Source organism: Alosa pseudoharengus, unplaced genomic scaffold (assembly GCF_046254945.1).
Source record: "Alosa pseudoharengus isolate Yale_2024_CS ecotype anadromous, Long Island Sound unplaced genomic scaffold, YU_APseudo_1.1 YU_APseudo_1.1_scf_5, whole genome shotgun sequence".
NCBI lineage: Eukaryota > Metazoa > Chordata > Actinopteri > Clupeiformes > Clupeidae > Alosa > Alosa pseudoharengus.
The window spans coordinates 9738454-9753434 of NW_027468837.1; the positions used below are offsets into that span (position 1 = coordinate 9738454).

The 14981-nt window shown below is 41.6% G+C and overlaps 1 protein-coding gene across 1 annotated transcript; it reads right to left on the reverse strand.

Moving 5' to 3' along the window:
• Positions 1-12897: 12897 nt before the first annotated feature.
• Positions 12898-14544, reverse strand: LOC143104089 (putative G-protein coupled receptor 173). Its single transcript, XM_076268028.1, has one exon. The coding sequence runs from the start codon at positions 14011-14013 to the stop codon at positions 12898-12900; it is 1116 nt and encodes a 371-aa protein (XP_076124143.1). The 5' UTR covers positions 14014-14544.
• Positions 14545-14981: the final 437 nt, after the last annotated feature.

Below are 14981 nucleotides of genomic sequence, written 5' to 3' on the forward strand. Positions count from 1 at the left end.
CCCAAGGGCAACGTCACTACCAAGTCCTTTGGACTTCAGTGTTTCTAAGTCTACATAGGTAAAGAAATGAAGTTCCAAAATAGTTAACCTTACTTAGGGTAATGGCACAAATTTAATCCAATCAACTAGTACATGTAGCATGCTAAACTACTTTAAAGTAGTGTTGGCAATTCAGCGACTTAGTTTTTTCTGCTTTTTGTAATCTCTGGATACCAAAATTCACATTTTATAGACTAGCGACTGTTTTGCCGATTTGTTAATGTTTTTGGTGAGAAACATCAAAATACGTAGTCTAACTTCCCTACAGCGCTCTGTCTCAAGTGCCACACCAGCTTGAAACAGGCAGATAGAGCATATGGGCAACAGTTTTAGCCACATGTACTATGATGAGGCAAGTCAGGGGCCACATATTGTACAATTTATACATAGCCTAATTGTGTTGAGTTGAATGCCATGCCAATGATGTTTCATGTTACAGTACCCAGCATTTCTCAGTATTTCACTGATATTTGGGCCTATTACATAAGTGCCCCGGGGCCCAATTGAAACACTCCAAGGGCTGCATCTGGCCCAGGACCTTATGTTGCCCATGTGTATGATTGTACATCAACTAAAAAAAGTACCGGTATGTGCTCTACCTGGTCAGTTGTAAATATGCAAATTATGCAAACAATATCATTATGTATGCAGATGATGCAAATGTCTAACATAGATTAGGAAAAAAATAGTATGAATAACTTACTGTTCATTTGGCTTGGTTAAGTTTCCCTAAACAGGCAAAGACAAAAGACAAAAATTAACAACATGTATTTCTCCTGAAGCAGTAAATGGGATACTTATGACTACCTATGAATGTTGAATGGAGATAGGGTAAGGTGCCCTGAGAGCAGTATTAGAATGTACAGTATGTTGCAAAAATGTCCATGGTGCTCTCAGAGCAGCATTACAATATCTGCAACAAAAATTCCCTAAGAGCAGCCAATGAATGTTGAATGGAGATAGGGTAAGGTGCCCTGAGAGCAGAATGTACAGTATGTTGCAAAAATGTCCATGGTGCTCTCAGAGCAGCATTACAATATCTGCAACAAAAATGCCCTAAGAGCAGCCAATGAATGTTGAATGGAGATAGGGTAAGGTGCCCTGAGAGCAAAATGTACAGTATGTTGCAAAAATGTCCATGGTGCTCTCAGAGCAGCATTACAATATCTGCAACAAAAATGCCCTAAGAGCAGCCAATGAATGTTGAATGGAGATAGAGTAAGGTGCCCTGAGAGCAGTAGAATGTACAGTATGTTGCAAAAATGTCCATGGTGCTCTCAGAGCAGCATTACAATATTTGCAACAAAAATGCCCTAAGAGCAGCCAAGCATTTTGTTGCATGTAGCTATGACATGAGGAGCAGCAACAATACCACAGCAAAAATATCCCTCAAACATAACTTGCAATGACAGCCTCATAACTTGCTATCATAGCCAGTAAAAGTTATAGCACTATGTTTATATTTACACTATTATCCTTTCTTAGAGCTAGCTAGCTAATGTTGCGAGTAACATAAGGTGCAATGAGAGCAGCTAACTTGCTATCATAGCCAGTAAGAGTTATAACGTTAAATTCCATCAGGCTAATTTAATTAAGTTAGGCTAATTAATAGAATATAAGCTAACATTAGCTATTATCCTTTATTAGAGCTAGCTAATGTTGTGAGTTAGCTTACTTCATTATCTTGACATTTTAATCTAATAATCTAATATAGTTCAACATAAAGCATAGCATTACCTTAACTGCAAGGAAAGCGTGATATCTCCTGAGTCAGCGCGATGTCTCCCGAGTCCTGAGAAAAAAACCTTATACCTCCAATTTTTTTGCTCTTTGTCATTTATTTACTCTGGTCCTTGGATGAGACAGTGTCAAATGGGATGTGTACGTGTGCAGAGACTCAAACGTTCAAAACACAACACATTACAAGTACATTAAGAAAGGCTTGTGTGAATTAATTTCACATAATCCACTGGCAGAGTGAGCGAGTGAATAACAGAATCTCATTCATTTGTGTTTATTATGCAAGACCTTTTCATTGAGGGTATAAATTCATCGTCTATGCAAATTATATCTTTGACTAATGCCATAGAAATTGAGAGAGACTTGGAAAAGGAAGCGAGAGCTCGTAGTTCTGAGGCGAGGGGAGGAGAGTTTGTCTCTGCAGAGCGGAGATGACCATGAGGATCGTGATGTCTTTGTTGGGAAATCAAGGCCTCCCACTCAGCAGTAATGAGATTTCTCTGACCTTGTAGGCTCAGGATCAGGAATTTACATGAGCTTGTAATGTACTGCTAGGAAAAAGGAAAAATAAGACACAGCTCAAGGCTGTATGGTTTTTCAACGTTTTTTTTTTACATATCAGTGTCACATACTTACGTCAAATAGATGTTTGCAAATATCAAAAGGCTCTTTGCAATTCAAACTATTTGTAATATATATTTTTGATATGCTCTACACTTATCAGTCAATTATTCTTGAGTGTGCGGTGGTGTTTGAGACAGTGGATTTTTTTTTTTACTTTCTTTTGGAACTGAGACTCAAGTTACATTTGTGGCTTTGATGTTCACGGATCTTAATTCAAGAGCTGCCTATTTGCGCTGATGTGTTGTTCAGGTGTTAGAATTTCTGTTAATACCTGTGAGTGCACAGGGCCTCTCAGGGGACAAGGTTTTCTGGAGCCAACATGTCATTTTGAGGCATATTGAGATGGAAATCTGGTCACAGCTGAAAGAGGTAGAGAAGCTAAATGCTAATGTGTCACAGGGTAATTTCAAGGTTCAAATAATGCTTTTGTGTTCCTATCTAACATTTGAAAGAATGCCAAGGCATAATTACACCTGTAACCATTCTAAGGACTTAGAAATATTTTCTTGGATAGACAGGAAGTCAATTCTAAATCTAATCTAACATCCACATCCTGTCAGAAAGAGGCAGAAAGAACTATGGTTAAATAGACCGCTAAAAGTACATTGTAAACCATGGACACACCTGACAAAACAAATTGTGATAACTACCTCATGGGACCGAAAGTGCATAATTAATTTTTGTCCTTCCCTTCCCTTTTCACTTTCACTGCTAAAATAATTCAATGCCTGCATGATCAAAGAACACAAAGAAAGTTATTGTTCCAAGTTTCTTTTACAAACCTCATTTTATCATCATGAGCTTATACTGTTTGTTTTTGAGCAGGCATGTGCAATGGCAGTGCCTGTTATGCCTGTCTGTTTTTTTTTCAGTAATTGTGATTCTGACAGACACCGCGCTGGTTTAGCTTACTTTATCTCCGACACATTCAAATTCAATGCCAATTTTACCCATGAACAGTGTTTAATCATATCCCGCCTTGTCGTATTTATACTTGGTCAGGGAGCAGAAAATTATTTCTGTAAACGCGTCCCTTTGGTGGGCTCCGTCGGTGGGGAGATGGTGCGGTAACCAGTGAGTTTTGATTCTGTCCTGTGCGGTCACGGTAATCACGGCTGACACACTGAGATGCTGGGAAGCTACTGTCTGTCAGCCTGCCAAACACACTCATCCTCATGCATTCTGATGCCATTTTCCCTCAATCCCTAGCCAAGAAAACAAGCAGCAAGTGTGTGTGTATGTGTGTGTGTGGGTGGTGTGTGACATAGATTTTTGGTTCTATGTATGTATGTATGTATGAGAGGATAGAGAGAGGGTGATAGAGACTATTTTGGGTTGGATCAAAGCCAACTTCCATTACTGTGACTGCACCCAGAGCACCTATATCAGTGTGCTGGCTGAACATGCCTAACCTAAAGCAGAACCAGTACACTCTAAGAAAAGACCATCATACTCATACTGGTACAGTCACAGAACTAAACCACAGCACTAATTTAATCAACCTGGTCCAAAAAGCTCTCAGACCACACGGTGCTGCTTCAAATGGTTAAATGGTTAAACATTTCACACCAGCCCTCTGGAACTTGATTTGTGCAGCATGGCAGTGATTGACAGATAGCAATAGTTGGGGTGGGCGTACCAAGGGGAGTGACGTGTCACCTCTGAAGAGAAAGAGACGAAAATGCCAGTGTGACGTGCCGGAGAGACAACGTCACCGCACAGCGTGTGGGATTCACCTGTTGCGTCAAAGCACGTTGTTGTTTTGTTTACCTTACCCTTAGGACATTCATCAAAACAAAATCTCCTCTTGCTCAACTTGTGTAATCAGGAGAATCCATTAGTCGAGGTCTAGAGGGACACATGTGCAAAACCTAAACAGTACAGAATCCGAGTAGAAAACAGGCTTAGACAAGCGCAGCCATCCTGCTCTGGTGCTGTTTGCGTAGTGCAGCAGCTATCTCTGGGGGCCACGCGGATTGTGCGCTGCAGCGTGCTTTAATGTTCTGCCGTGTGCAAGACACTGCAGCCGGATCATGATGCTGCTCAGTCTCGCGGGGACTAGGGAACGAGAGAGAGAGATCTGGCAGAGGCTCTGTCCTGCATTAAAGTTTTAAGTTCGTATGCCATCACGCTGTCAGAGCCTCCGTCTGATGCAACAGCATACGTATAACCACCATGGCTGGAGAATGGGAGGAGGGGGTGGGATGGGGTGGGGTGGGTGGAGAAAGGGAGGATGGTTTTGTGTTGCCAATGCCATTGGATTGCTTGGACCTGACCATCTCTGTCCAACAGTTCTTACATTCAGTTAATAAGTAGTAGTAGTTATTAAAAAGCTCTAAATGGTAAGTAACCTGGCTTGCTGTGCTTGTTACTGTGTTGGGACATCTCCCATCATTTTACACACTGTTGACATGACACACAATGACATTCACTTGGGTCTCACAGTCACCAATTAACAGTCACTCTCTATTTGTTTTCTCAACAGCCTTCAACAACCTAACGTGTGTAAAGAGGGTATTTCCACTGACGCTGAAAGTGGGCTAATTTTCGTCTTATCGTGGCCCTTGCCGTGACGCAAGTCACGCCCCCCACATCATGAGTTGTCTGTGTTGTTGTGGCTGGGGGTGGGGGTGGGGGTGGGGTGGTGGTGGTGGTGGTGGGGGGGATGGGTGTGTGTGTTGTGTGAGAGTCTGAGTGGAGGAAAGCAGCACGTGAGGGGGAGACGAGGCAGCAGGCTTAACTTCAGCCAAGTCATCACATGACCTGGCACTCACTGGCGGTTTGGCCTAGATCACAGATATCTACCTCAAAGCCATTTGATGTGGCTGACTGAATCTCTCTCTCTCTCTCTCTCTCTCTCTCTCTCTCTCTCTCTCTCTCTCTCTCTCTCAGTAACCCTTTACCTGTCATTCAGAAGTGCAAACTCACTTTACTCATTGACGGGTGATGCTTCTGCTTTCATCACAGGGAGATCACACATTTGTCAGGTTCATAAGTAACATTCATATTCTAAAGTGGAGGTTGAGTTGAGTTGAGAATTATCAAAGTTCCTGAAAGTTTTTCCTCAAAATGCTAGGAATGCAGGTGGATTTAAATTTGATTATTTGATGTGTATCCTCCTAATGTGAACAAGAAAGTTTGAACTTTCTGTTCAAAGTTATGTATGATAAATGATGCATATTAAACCTTGGAACTCACAGTTCACTGACTGGAGCTGGTAGATTAGATCTAGGCAGATCCAGATGTTCAAGTATTCTGACTGCCTTTTTTCTGTTAATGAAGCTGGTGCAGTTCAGATAGCTTAAGCACAGACTGTTCCTTCCCATCTCCGCATTAGACCCATCACTCTGTGAAATGCATCTCTTTAGTCCAGTTGTAATAGTAATGATATAGAGTTGGAGTAAAGCACAACATGGACAAAGATGAATACGGAAAGAAATCTTAAAAATGGTGAAATAATTTGTGGTCACACTTTAATTGTATGGGCCCTATAGCCACTATATGCTCAGATGGTAAACAAAGTTTGTTGACACTGTTAATTGCAATTTATGGTTAGGATAGGGATCAGGTGATGGATTTCATTTGGTAAAGGTGATGTATAATGTGTTATTAGAACGGCTGAAGTGGAACTTCAGCAAACCATCTGTCAAAATCTCTGTAAACAGACCATCCAAATAAACTGTTATCAAATTTCCTGGCTGTTCTGCAACAAGAAGAGAACGTTTCAGGCTTGGGGTTGTGAACCTCTGTTCTTGTCCTTCAAGGACACCTCTGCAGCTAAACCTCAGTGTGGCATTGATGAAGTGTAGTTCTGTCGCATTTTTCTTTCACAGTTATTTCTTTCCATTTCCTGCTTAGGAGGAAAACTCACAAGCTGATGATGAGCACCCGAGGGTCAGGGTTTGTTGCCAGGTGCACCCTTCCAACTTCTCAAACCTTAACCTTGAATGACCTGAAAAGGATTTCTCCTCAAATTTTCTGCCATTAGGAAATTCACACACACATCAGAAGCCAAAGGATGTTTTTTCCAAGAGTAAAAAGATTTATTAAAAACAACAAAACCACTACATGTCTCATTTGCAAGGCAGAGGTAATATTGGTAAATTAATCAGATTTTAGCTTTCTCAAAGCCAGCGAATGGAGATACTGTCCTTGCCTTAAGAAAGGATCAAGGAAATTGAGTCGACTAAAGTCTACGTTCACAGTCGTGATTTGCATTTTTATTGCAGCCTATCAATACAAACAAGGTGATGGACAGGCTGTAATGGCAAAAAGCATACTGATGTATACCCATCTTTACTGCAACAATGACACTGAAGTGGCTCTGTCATGTCAAGATTCACTTTGTGAGGATCTCTTCCCTTTTTTTCCACACTACTTAAGGCTACGCTGATATGAATGAGTCACCTCAAGTCTGAATGGTCGGCAGTGCTTATAAACGTTCCCCTGCCTACACCACAAGAGCCTGGAGGTCACCGCTTGCTTCGGCTGTCTTTCGGGCATTGGCACATTCCCATTCATTCCTGGTCACACACACACACACACACACACACAAACACACACACACACACACAGACACTCACACACATTCACACACATAAGAGTGCGTACTCAGAAGGCTTGAGAGATTCAGGTGATTTCATTCGGAACTGCCACACGCCATGAAGTCGAGACTACCCCTGATGCTTTTCTTGCTTCTGATCTCTTACGCGTCCTCGGCAGTCATCACAGGGGTAAGTGTGAACCCAGCCAGGGGTCAGGGCTATGAAGAGGTGACCTAGAGGTGGATGTTGGACTGGACAAAAGTTTTCTTTTTTTAATATATGACTTTTTTTTTCAGGCAAAGCTTGTGTCCACAACAACCGATCGTGAATTCAGAACATTCTGAAAAATTGTTAAAGAGAAATAAGACGCTTTCAAGTAAATTTGTTAGTGATTGTTTTTCTAATTGAAAGTTTACATTAGATGTATTGACTCCTGTAAGCAAATGCATGCAGTGGTCATTTTTACATTAATTACAATGAAACATTAGTCAATACTCTGTTGAACATTCCCAACATCTTTTGACATAGATTTTTTAAGGTATTGGTAATTGGTAATGTATGTAAATGTATGTAAAGTATGGTAATTGCTGAGGATTCTTAGAGATTATGCCATTTATACAGTAGATATTAGCATAATGCATTTTTGAATATGCAATGTTTGGAACACTCACCCCTGAAAAGATCTTTTCTCAAGCCCCAATAATCAGCTTCTTTCCACACTGTGCTTACTCATGTTCATATATTTGAATATTTTGAACATTTGATATCTCCTTCCTTGTATTGTAGTGTGTTCTATTGTAGTAGTTTTGTATTTGTATTGTAACTCTCCTGGTCTCACTGGTCTCGACGCAGATCGGATCAGTCAACATTGTAAATAATTTATCTGTGCATGCTGTTGTTTTTGATCAGTGGCTGGCCCTGCTCTCTTCACTGGGGGGGGGGGGGGTGGTGGTGCTGGGGGGAGGGTGTATGGTCCAGTCTGTCAGCAGTAGTAGGGGTAGGACAGTGCTGCTGTCAGGATGGTGCAGACATGCAGAGACTCTAATGGAGATTGAGGTGCGGCCACTCTCTGAAACCGAGAGAAAGCAAGCAGCCTCCTCGCGAGCCTGTCACACCACATCATCTCTGCCGCGCTCACGACTCTGACAAACCCTCAAACAATGGGAGGAGAGTTTCTCCTGCCACCTGCACTGATGCTTCTCACATCAATATGTAATCGCCCTGCCACCATCCAACACTGGCTCTCCTGGAGTTATCCCTTTACTTATTTAAATAGGGATATGGATAATGTGGACAATCAGATTATTTCTGCCTCTGTTTTGCATATTTGTGTGTGTGTGTGTGTGTGTGTGTGTGTGTGTGTGTGTGTGTGCGTGTTTGTGTGTATGCTTTGTCTGTCTGTGTGTGTCACTGCGTCACTTTATTCATGTATGTCCTTGTGTGTGTGTGTGTGTGTGTGTGTGTGTGTGTGTGTGTGTGTGTGTGTGTGTGTGCGCGTTACCATGGCAGGCATGTGAGAGAGATCCTCAGTGCGGGGGCGGCATGTGCTGTGCGGTCAGTCTGTGGATCCGGACCCTGCGGATGTGCTCGCCCATGGGCCGAGAGGGAGACGACTGCCACCCCATGAGTCACAAGGTCAGTAGAGAGCCGACCTGTCGCACACCTTTTACAACTGATACATGTCCCCAAAGCTCCCGTTAGTCTGTTTTCAGTGCATTTCTGTTTTGGAACCTGCAGTCTTGTTACTCCAGGAAGTGATTGTTTATAAAAGGCATAGCTGATTATGCTGGTGGTCATATAAAGCTCATACAAAAAACATTTTTAGTTGGATCAGCTGTAGTGCATGGCCTCTGCATACCACAATATTACTGTCAATAGGTCAATACCACAATATTACTGTCAATAGGTCAATACCACAATATTAGTCAATAGGTTTTGAATAGAGCATCTCTATACCAGCATTCTGGGTTTTCCATGGTCTTTGTAGTATTGTGTTTTGGTAAATATGACTTGTAAACCTCCTCACACATATTAGTCTGTATTGGAGACAAACTGTTACCGTGGCTTGTATCAGTAATGTTATGTCTCTGTGTCCAGGTCCCCTTCTTTGGGAGAAGGCTGCATCACACCTGTCCCTGCCTGCCTAATCTTGCCTGCATTGCCACTCAAGATGAGACCTTTAAATGCTTAAATCCATTTAAGTTCCAAGAGTACAAACTGTGAAAAGGCTATCTTATTTTGTATAAAATGTGTATTATTTTATTTATTTTAATTATTGCAATTATTGTATTCATCCTCAGAAACAATTGTTTACGTTTGGAATAAATTAGCAACAAACTTATGTATGGTGCAGCAGCAATAACAGAAACAGAAAACTTTGCAGCTCAATGTCGTGCATAAGACATGTAAAAAGGATTTATTTAATTGCCATCTGTTGGTTTTATTTCCATTTGAACCCTTTATTTGTGTTATACCAACAATGACTCTCAATGATTCATTGTACCTGATTTCTGATTTCTGATTTCTGGCATAACGTCAGGCCCACACTGCCGCTTAAATTAGTCATGAGCCTCCTCATTTGAAAAGAGTAACTTGTTTACCGACAGTCCCTATGAGTGTTACAGCTTGCTCACACAACAACTTACCGGTTACATCATGAGCTAGTTGTAATGTTAACAACCTAAGAGTTTAAGCTAAACTAAAGTTTGTTTCCTGGGGCAATAATAAAGTCTCTGCCACCTGTGTGTTCTGAGCTCAAATTATGGATTTGATCATCATTGCTATCGTTGACATGCATCAGTCGCCATGTTGTGGGTGGGGCATTTCAGACCCCAGTCTATGATTGTGCTTGTCATCTTTTCCAATTTGCATTTGACAGTTACACATGCCCAGGGGAGTTCTCCGACTTCAAGACACCAGCATCAATCATAAAGGCTGTTGATTTGCATGGTCTGTCTTCATCACTGTCTGTGGCATCTAGCTGCCTGTAGATCCTTTCACATGAAAATGAATATGCAGAAACACTTTTTGCATCGATTTGTTCATCATCATCAGGTAAAACTCACAGGCAACCATATAAATATGTAAAATCATATATGAAGAACAACAAAGACTCTGATGAACCAACTGGCTCCCAAGGGTTGAAAAACAAAACAAATGAGGTACTCTTAACTTAATTAAAGGCTTCAAAACATGCAAGTTCAAAATGACCTAATGTGGAATTTGGCTAAGTATGGGATATGTGGTGAGGCATTCAGTGCATTAGCATGTGGGTCAATAAGGGGTCAGTGGGTTTAAATATATGTATTTCTTTCTGCAGGCAAATGGATTTATCCTCCAGTTTTGGGTCTTTGAGTGCTTTGGATTGTTGCGGCATATGATCAGCTGTAACTAATGATCATGGCATTTCTCTATTTCTACAAATCAGTGCAATTCAGAAACCTGAATAAAAGACAAATAATGAAGTCCCCATAGGCCAGATGCCTCTTCCATCAACAGTGGAAAAGAGACGGCGTTGATGGAGGATTATTTGCATTTTCTAGCAAGAGAAATAAGTTATTTGAAAATGAATCAGATGTGTGTTTGCAATCTTATACACAAAAATGAAGGTGGCATGAAGCTTTGTGTGACCATCCTCAGGCCTACAGGAAGTCATGTGGTGGATGATTCACTGCCTAGTGCTCTGAGAGCTCGTCAATTTCCATATTACCAGAATACATTGTGAATATTAAGAAAGTCAATTAGACCAAATGCAGTGCACTTGTGATTTCTGACTAGTTCCCAGTACATACTCTTGTCCAAATGTATGCCATCGGGCAACACTAGCATTAATTAACTCCATGGCCCACAATCCACTGATGTGTGTTGTATGTTTTGGAAATCACGAGTACATTTAAAAAACTAATTTCTAAAAACTTATTCAAACCTATTATTTAGGACATAAGGCAACAATATCATGTATTTTCTGTGACAGACTGGTTGGTAGAATTATCACAAGAGGAAAGATGGAATGAAATTTCTGGCCAACATGTTTTGTCACAGTTCCATTCTATTGCCTAATCCTGGGCCAGGAGAATTCAGCCCTTTATGCTTTTAAATAATATGCTGAATAAAATGCTGAATTATCCACTTGCTTTATTTTGATTAAAAGCCAATTGAGTCTCATGTGTGAGCAGTACTTTGAGATGCCGTTGCAAAAAAGCACTTCAGCTTGAGGTAAAAAAAAAAGGCAGCTCAAGTGCAGATCTCAAATGACTCAACACTTTTCAACGGCAATGGAGTTGAAACACTTGGTTTAATGAAATGCACAGGTGAGTTTCAACACAAGTATTTTGTCATGTCAAATCTGCCCGTGTTCATGTGTCCAGAAGTAGCAGCAGCTAGACACTTGCTTCTAGGTGTCGCAGCAGACACAGACGACTGATCAGGCAAACACGTTATAGGCAATTGGAACAAACAGGGAGGATTTGTCAGTAGCAGACACAGCGTCCAAGTCTCCCACTATGCCCCAAGCTTTGGGTGCAGTAATCAGGGACATTGAGACAAAGGGCTCCAATTAGTGCACTGACTTCCATTTCCACTCATGTCACACTGATGAAGATTAAAGTAATGAGGTATTTCTTGATACCAATCAGTGGTGGGGAGTGTTTACAACTAAGTTTGACAAAATGGACTGGGTGAGGTTCCATTTGACGCTGAACTGTGAGTTCAGTACAATGAGGTTGTGCTACTCTAGTCAATAGATAAATCACTGTTGTTTGCCGCTGGCTTCGCTGAACTTGTAGTGTCATGATGAGCATAACATGGCAAAACACAGACACTAATTTAAAGCACAGTTTTACTCCAAGATCAATAATCAATCATCACTTTATTTTCTTCCTTTTGTGTTCAACTTAGATTGAAATCTGATGAGCTATTTACAATGGTCAAAATGTCATAATGATCCGTGTTGAAAGTTTTGAAACCAAACAGACTTTCTTTTTTCGCATTTAGGTTTCCTGAGCAGGCAGTCAATAGGACACAGTAGGCCCATGCACATTGTGACACTTCCATTACAACAAATGTACCTTTGAACATCTCCACACCTGTAGTCTAGCATATCAGCAACACTGTCAATTATGATGAACACACTTGGCTGAGGCTCCCGAATCATCCTGTTACCACCCCCTTACCACTGTGTGGACTTGTAGGACTTGTAAAACACTGCAGATTAAAGATGGGATTACGTCCACATGAGACTGGGCAGCCCCTCTCCACTACAGTTGATCCAACTCTGTCTTAATCCAAAACGTATTAAATGCCAGGGAACCACAGTGGAAAGGTAAACACTGACCAAACAGTGACAGCTATACAATACACCGAATACAAAATTATAACACACTGGATGGGTTGTTCAATTAAAACAGCGAACAACCGATGAATAATCAGTCATGGTTTATTTCATCTTCAGTATAAACAATGCAAGTGTCTCCTCACGACACTGCCACTGACCTATGGAGCCAAACAGTCCTTGATCATACGAAAAAAAGAGATGTTGTGGGTCTGTTGGAAAGGGAATGTGAGCGGGAGTCATCCACATACTCATTCATGTGATACATACACTTGCAAAAGTTGAGGTTTGATATTTTAACACAAACGAAATCTACCAAGATTTTTATCAAATATAATCGCGATAGAAACAGATAAAAGCAAAACCAATGTACATCATTTACATTATAATACACTGCTTTGTTCAATTCAACAGTTATCTCCAAACAAATATACATACATATTTATATTTATGTGAGAAACATCTTGAAATTATTTCAGTCATCAGTCAGTCATTAATCAGGTGGAGCCATCATCACCACCCTTAAAATCTAAAATAGAGTGCACTGTTGAAGAAGGGTGGTGGTGGTGGTGGTGGGGGTTGATCACACAGTTCAGACCCATATTATATCAACGTGGTTTCTCAGATGACACAATATGGCTCCATGGGTGTCTGAGTGCCCACACAACAAGGAAAGCAGGCTCTAAGACGCATCCTCAGTTCTTTGTTGAAAATGAAACAGATAATTGGATTGGCTCCCGCTTGGGCAAATGTCAGCCAAACGGCCGCAGTTAGGTAGACCTGTGGAATGGTGCTGCCTTTTACAAACACTCGAAGGTAGCACGTAATGATGTAAGGTGACCAGAGGACGAGAAACGCAAGCGTTATCATGTAGTACATCTTCCCTATCCGCTTCTCCATCTTAAATTCGTCTAAAACTAACAGCCTTCGATTTGCGTTGTGCGACGCTTGTCGGATGCCCACCAGTGTCGGTGGTGTGGGACCTCGTCCAAAGCCTGCAATCCAGTTGGCAGCCGCTTGGCCTGTCGCACCTGGGCCATGAAATGTCCAGTTTTGGCTGATGGCCGGGATCAGCTGCGCGGGTTTCATCTTACGATGATCGTAGACAAAACACAGCATTTTTATATAAACGACGTGCGTTGTGCCTACTATGACGGCCAGCATCAACATAAAACCCAAGGTATCGTTTGCTTTCACATATCGGTGCTCGAAAATGCACTGTTCTTCCTCTCGAATGAATTTATATGTACCCACATCAAACACAGGAGGGAATGCCATTGCGATGGAGAGGGTCCACACCATGCAGATAATAGCTACACATGTCCACAGCGTCATTCGTTTGGAGTAAAATCTGTGGTGAGCGATTGCCATGTATCTTGTAACACTGACGCAGAAGAGCATGAATGCTATGTGGAAACAGAATAGGACTGCCATGAACGCGATGATCTTGCAGCTTATTAGACTGTATGCCCAGATGGAACCACTGCTTATGGATATCATCACGAAGGGGAAGCAAACAGTCGTCCGAATGATGTCGGCCAAGCACAGGTCGAGAAGAAAATAATACGGAGCCTTGTGTAAGGTGCTGTCTTTCAGCACCAGGAGGGATAACGATACGTTCCCCATCAAACTGGTGCAAATGATGAGTCCTAGGGAGGCTAGCTTCACCGCAGAGGCAGTGATAGCATAATTCTGAAGCGATGGGTTGCTTTCCCCCAGATCACTTGTGTTCGCCATCTATGCGGCCACTCTATTGACGAGACGTGATAATCCAACATTAAGTGAACCGTAATATCATTGATTCCAGTACTGTTTAAACCACAGGCAAAAACAAATACACCCCGTTGAATTTGCAGTTGGTGACAAATATTCTGCTATAGGTGCATAGGTAGACAACAGAAGAAAACATTTGTGTTGTCTGCACTTCAGTCGGTGAAAATTCAAAAAACATATTCGTTTTACGCACAGAAAGATACTAAAATACATCTGAAATCCATCGAATGCGATGAGGTCATCGTTTTATTTCTTTTCTTGAGATTCTTCATTTTAAGCGATGTCGTTTAGAGCAAATGGCTCAGCAAATAGCCTAATCCATTCTTGCATATTTCACAGCTGCACCTCCCGACACGCATTATGAAGACGATGTCCAGAAACATTGTATCCAAAGTCTATTTTTTCAAAGGAAATTATTAAAAATTAAATCACCAATTCTCCTCGGAAAGAGGTGGCTCGCGACAATCTTCTGGAAGAAAGATAGGCCGTCACCACCATTGCACTCTGCCAAGGAGTAGGTCCAGGCAAGCAAAATCAGTATGGCTGGCTCCAATGAACAAATTGCAAAAGACCACACCAAAAAATAGCAATCTTCCGTTTAGAGAAAGGTTGAACGTTCGCATGCAAATCGTCAACGTTTTATTTCACGGATGTAAACAGAAGCCTCCAGTGGCAACTGGAATTGGCACGACTCTAAGGAGGCTGAGAGCGATGGAAGTGCATGGTACGTGCTAAAAAGGTGCAGTCCGCATCCTCCGATCAAGACATGGTTTTATCCCTCAGTAGCTTCTACTTTACAAAATAATCGGTCCTTGACACAGACCTTCCTCAGGCACAAATTGCACTGTCTGGAAGCGACTGGCAAGAATGCAATAGTCTCAGTCTGAGTGCTCCGAATTCATCAGGGCGAAATTATCACAAGGAGTCTTTAA

Excerpts from the sequence above, each read along its gene's own strand:
- LOC143104089 (XM_076268028.1), bottom strand. The coding sequence starts at position 14,013 with ATGGCGAACACAAGTGATCTGGGGGAAAGCAACCCATCGCTTCAGAAT.